Raw genomic sequence first — 2023 nt, 5'->3', positions numbered from 1 at the left:
GATTGAACGCAGGGCACTCCACCACTGAGCCACATCCCCAGCTCTATTTTGTATTTTATTTAGAGACAGGGTCTCACTGAGTTGTTTTTTTTTTTTTAAATTGTTAATTCTAACTTTTATTCTTACACAATTTGTAGAATAGAGTTGAAATGATTGCTATAGGTTTTAATGTTGATAAGAACTGGACTATAATACAACTGAAATGCAGTGATTTAAAAATGAAGTCACAGACATGATCTTTCTATACATTTTTTTGTTTAAAGAAAATTATAATAAAGTCAGCAAGCAGTCACAGATGAAAGAACAAATAAAATAGGTGGTTTGGATAGTTATAATGATGAGAACAAAAATATCTGTTTAACAGAGTTAAAAATGGACAGAGTGGTTTATTTTGCAGCAAGAAGAGAAACGGGTGGTGGATGGCAACGGGTAGAACAGGAGAACGCTCAGCAACATTTGCTCTTCCAGCCTGTCACACCTCCTCCACTGCTGATATCTACATTTTCACTGTTGGGCTCTTTTACCGGGGTCTTTCGAAGGATATCTTCAGCTAATGTGAGGAACGCCTTTTCAATGTTTATATTTGCTTTTGCACTAGTCTCAAAAAATCTAATACCATGCTCCCTTGCAATCTGTTCTCCTTTGCCTTTAGGTACAACTCTTTCATCGTCCATATCACATTTGTTTCCTAGTAACATTCTTTCCACATCTTCATTGGCGTGCTCATCTATGTTTCTAAGCCATTTGCTGATGTTTTCAAAAGTTTTACCATTGGTGATGTCATATACTAGCACGGTGCCCATTGCTCCTCTGTAGTAGGAGGTTGTGATGGTGTGAAATCGCTCCTGGCCTGCTGTATCCCACATCTGTAGCTTGATCTTCTTTCCTTGTAGTTCAACTGTTTTGATCTTACAGTCTATTCCTATAGTGGAAATAAAGGTGGTATTGAAGGCATCATCTGGAAAACGGAAAAGGACGCAGGTCTTCCCCACTCCGAGTCCCCGATCAGGAGCAGCTGGAAAAGCAGGTCGCACGTCTTCTTCGCCCTTGGGAGGAGCGGCTCGGGCTCTCGCCGCCGGCGGCCCCCAGGGATCGGTCCTTCTCTCCACGGCCAACTCCTCACCCGGGCGTTCTGGGGCCGGAGGACCGGGGAAGCGTGGGAAAAAAAGGAGGGCTCGAGCGGATGCGGGCGACCAAGGAACAGCTCCTCAAGAAAGCCTCGACGGTGGCGGCGTAGGGCGGCGACCGCAGCTCCGCAGCCTCTCCCAGCCGCTCCGCCCGGTGCCGGGGAGTCGGTCGGGACAGAATGGCCTCCCTCCCGCCTCAGGGCTGCTCCGCCGGGACGCTCCCACAGGCGAGCGAGTGAGCTCTGCCGTCGAGGGAGCTCGGCGGACGGGAGGACAGCCCCTCCCGGGCAGAAACTCCGCGATGGGACGCGGCGAGGACAGCCAAGGAAGACCGCGAGCGGACGAACCCAGCCATATAGCCGCAGGAAGGCGAGCCGCCCCAGCCAGAGCCGCCTTTTCCCGTGCCCGCCTCCTCACCGAGTCGTTTAGGGCCTTGCTTTTGCTGAGGCTGGTGTGAATTCGCGATCATCTTCCTGCACCTTCGGAGCCCTGGGATCACAGGTATGTACCACCATGCCTGGCTGAGACGCTGAATGCTATCAAAGCACTTTTTTGCATCTATTGAGATAATTGTATGATTTTTACCTTTGAGTTTATTTATATGCTTATTACATTTATTGATTTGTATTTGTTGAACCATTCTTGCATCCTTGAAATGTAACAAAGTTGATCATGGTGTGTTGTCTTTTTAATGTGCTATTAAATTAAATCTGAAAGCATTTTATCAAATGTTTTCATATATCTTTTCTCAGAGATATTGGAATATACTGTTTTTTTTTTTTCTGTTGTGTCCTTTACAGGTTTTGTTAGCTGAGTAATACTGGCTTCATAGAATGAGTTTGAAACTTTCTTTCCCTGTTTTATGAATTAGTTTGAGCGACATTGGTGTTAGTTCT

At 46.2% G+C, this 2023-nt stretch overlaps 1 protein-coding gene across 1 annotated transcript; it reads right to left on the bottom strand.

Annotated features, from left to right (window-relative positions):
- Positions 1–356: 356 nt before the first annotated feature.
- Positions 357–1536, bottom strand: LOC124086130 (ras-related protein Rab-10-like; the record flags this gene model as incomplete). The annotated part of the gene is given in 2 exon segments (XM_046434146.1): positions 357–997; positions 1000–1536. Coding segments are annotated over 2 exon segments (1088 nt in total), but the record flags the coding sequence as incomplete, so codon positions are not given.
- Between the last annotated feature and the right edge of the window lie 487 nt (positions 1537–2023).

Source organism: Marmota monax, unplaced genomic scaffold (assembly GCF_021218885.2).
Source record: "Marmota monax isolate L192 unplaced genomic scaffold, Marmota_monax_Labrador192_F-V1.1 WCK01_AAM20220418_F8-fsc00717, whole genome shotgun sequence".
In the NCBI taxonomy this organism is placed as follows: Eukaryota; Metazoa; Chordata; class Mammalia; order Rodentia; family Sciuridae; genus Marmota; species Marmota monax.
This window is presented reverse-complemented; position numbering and strand designations above follow the sequence as displayed.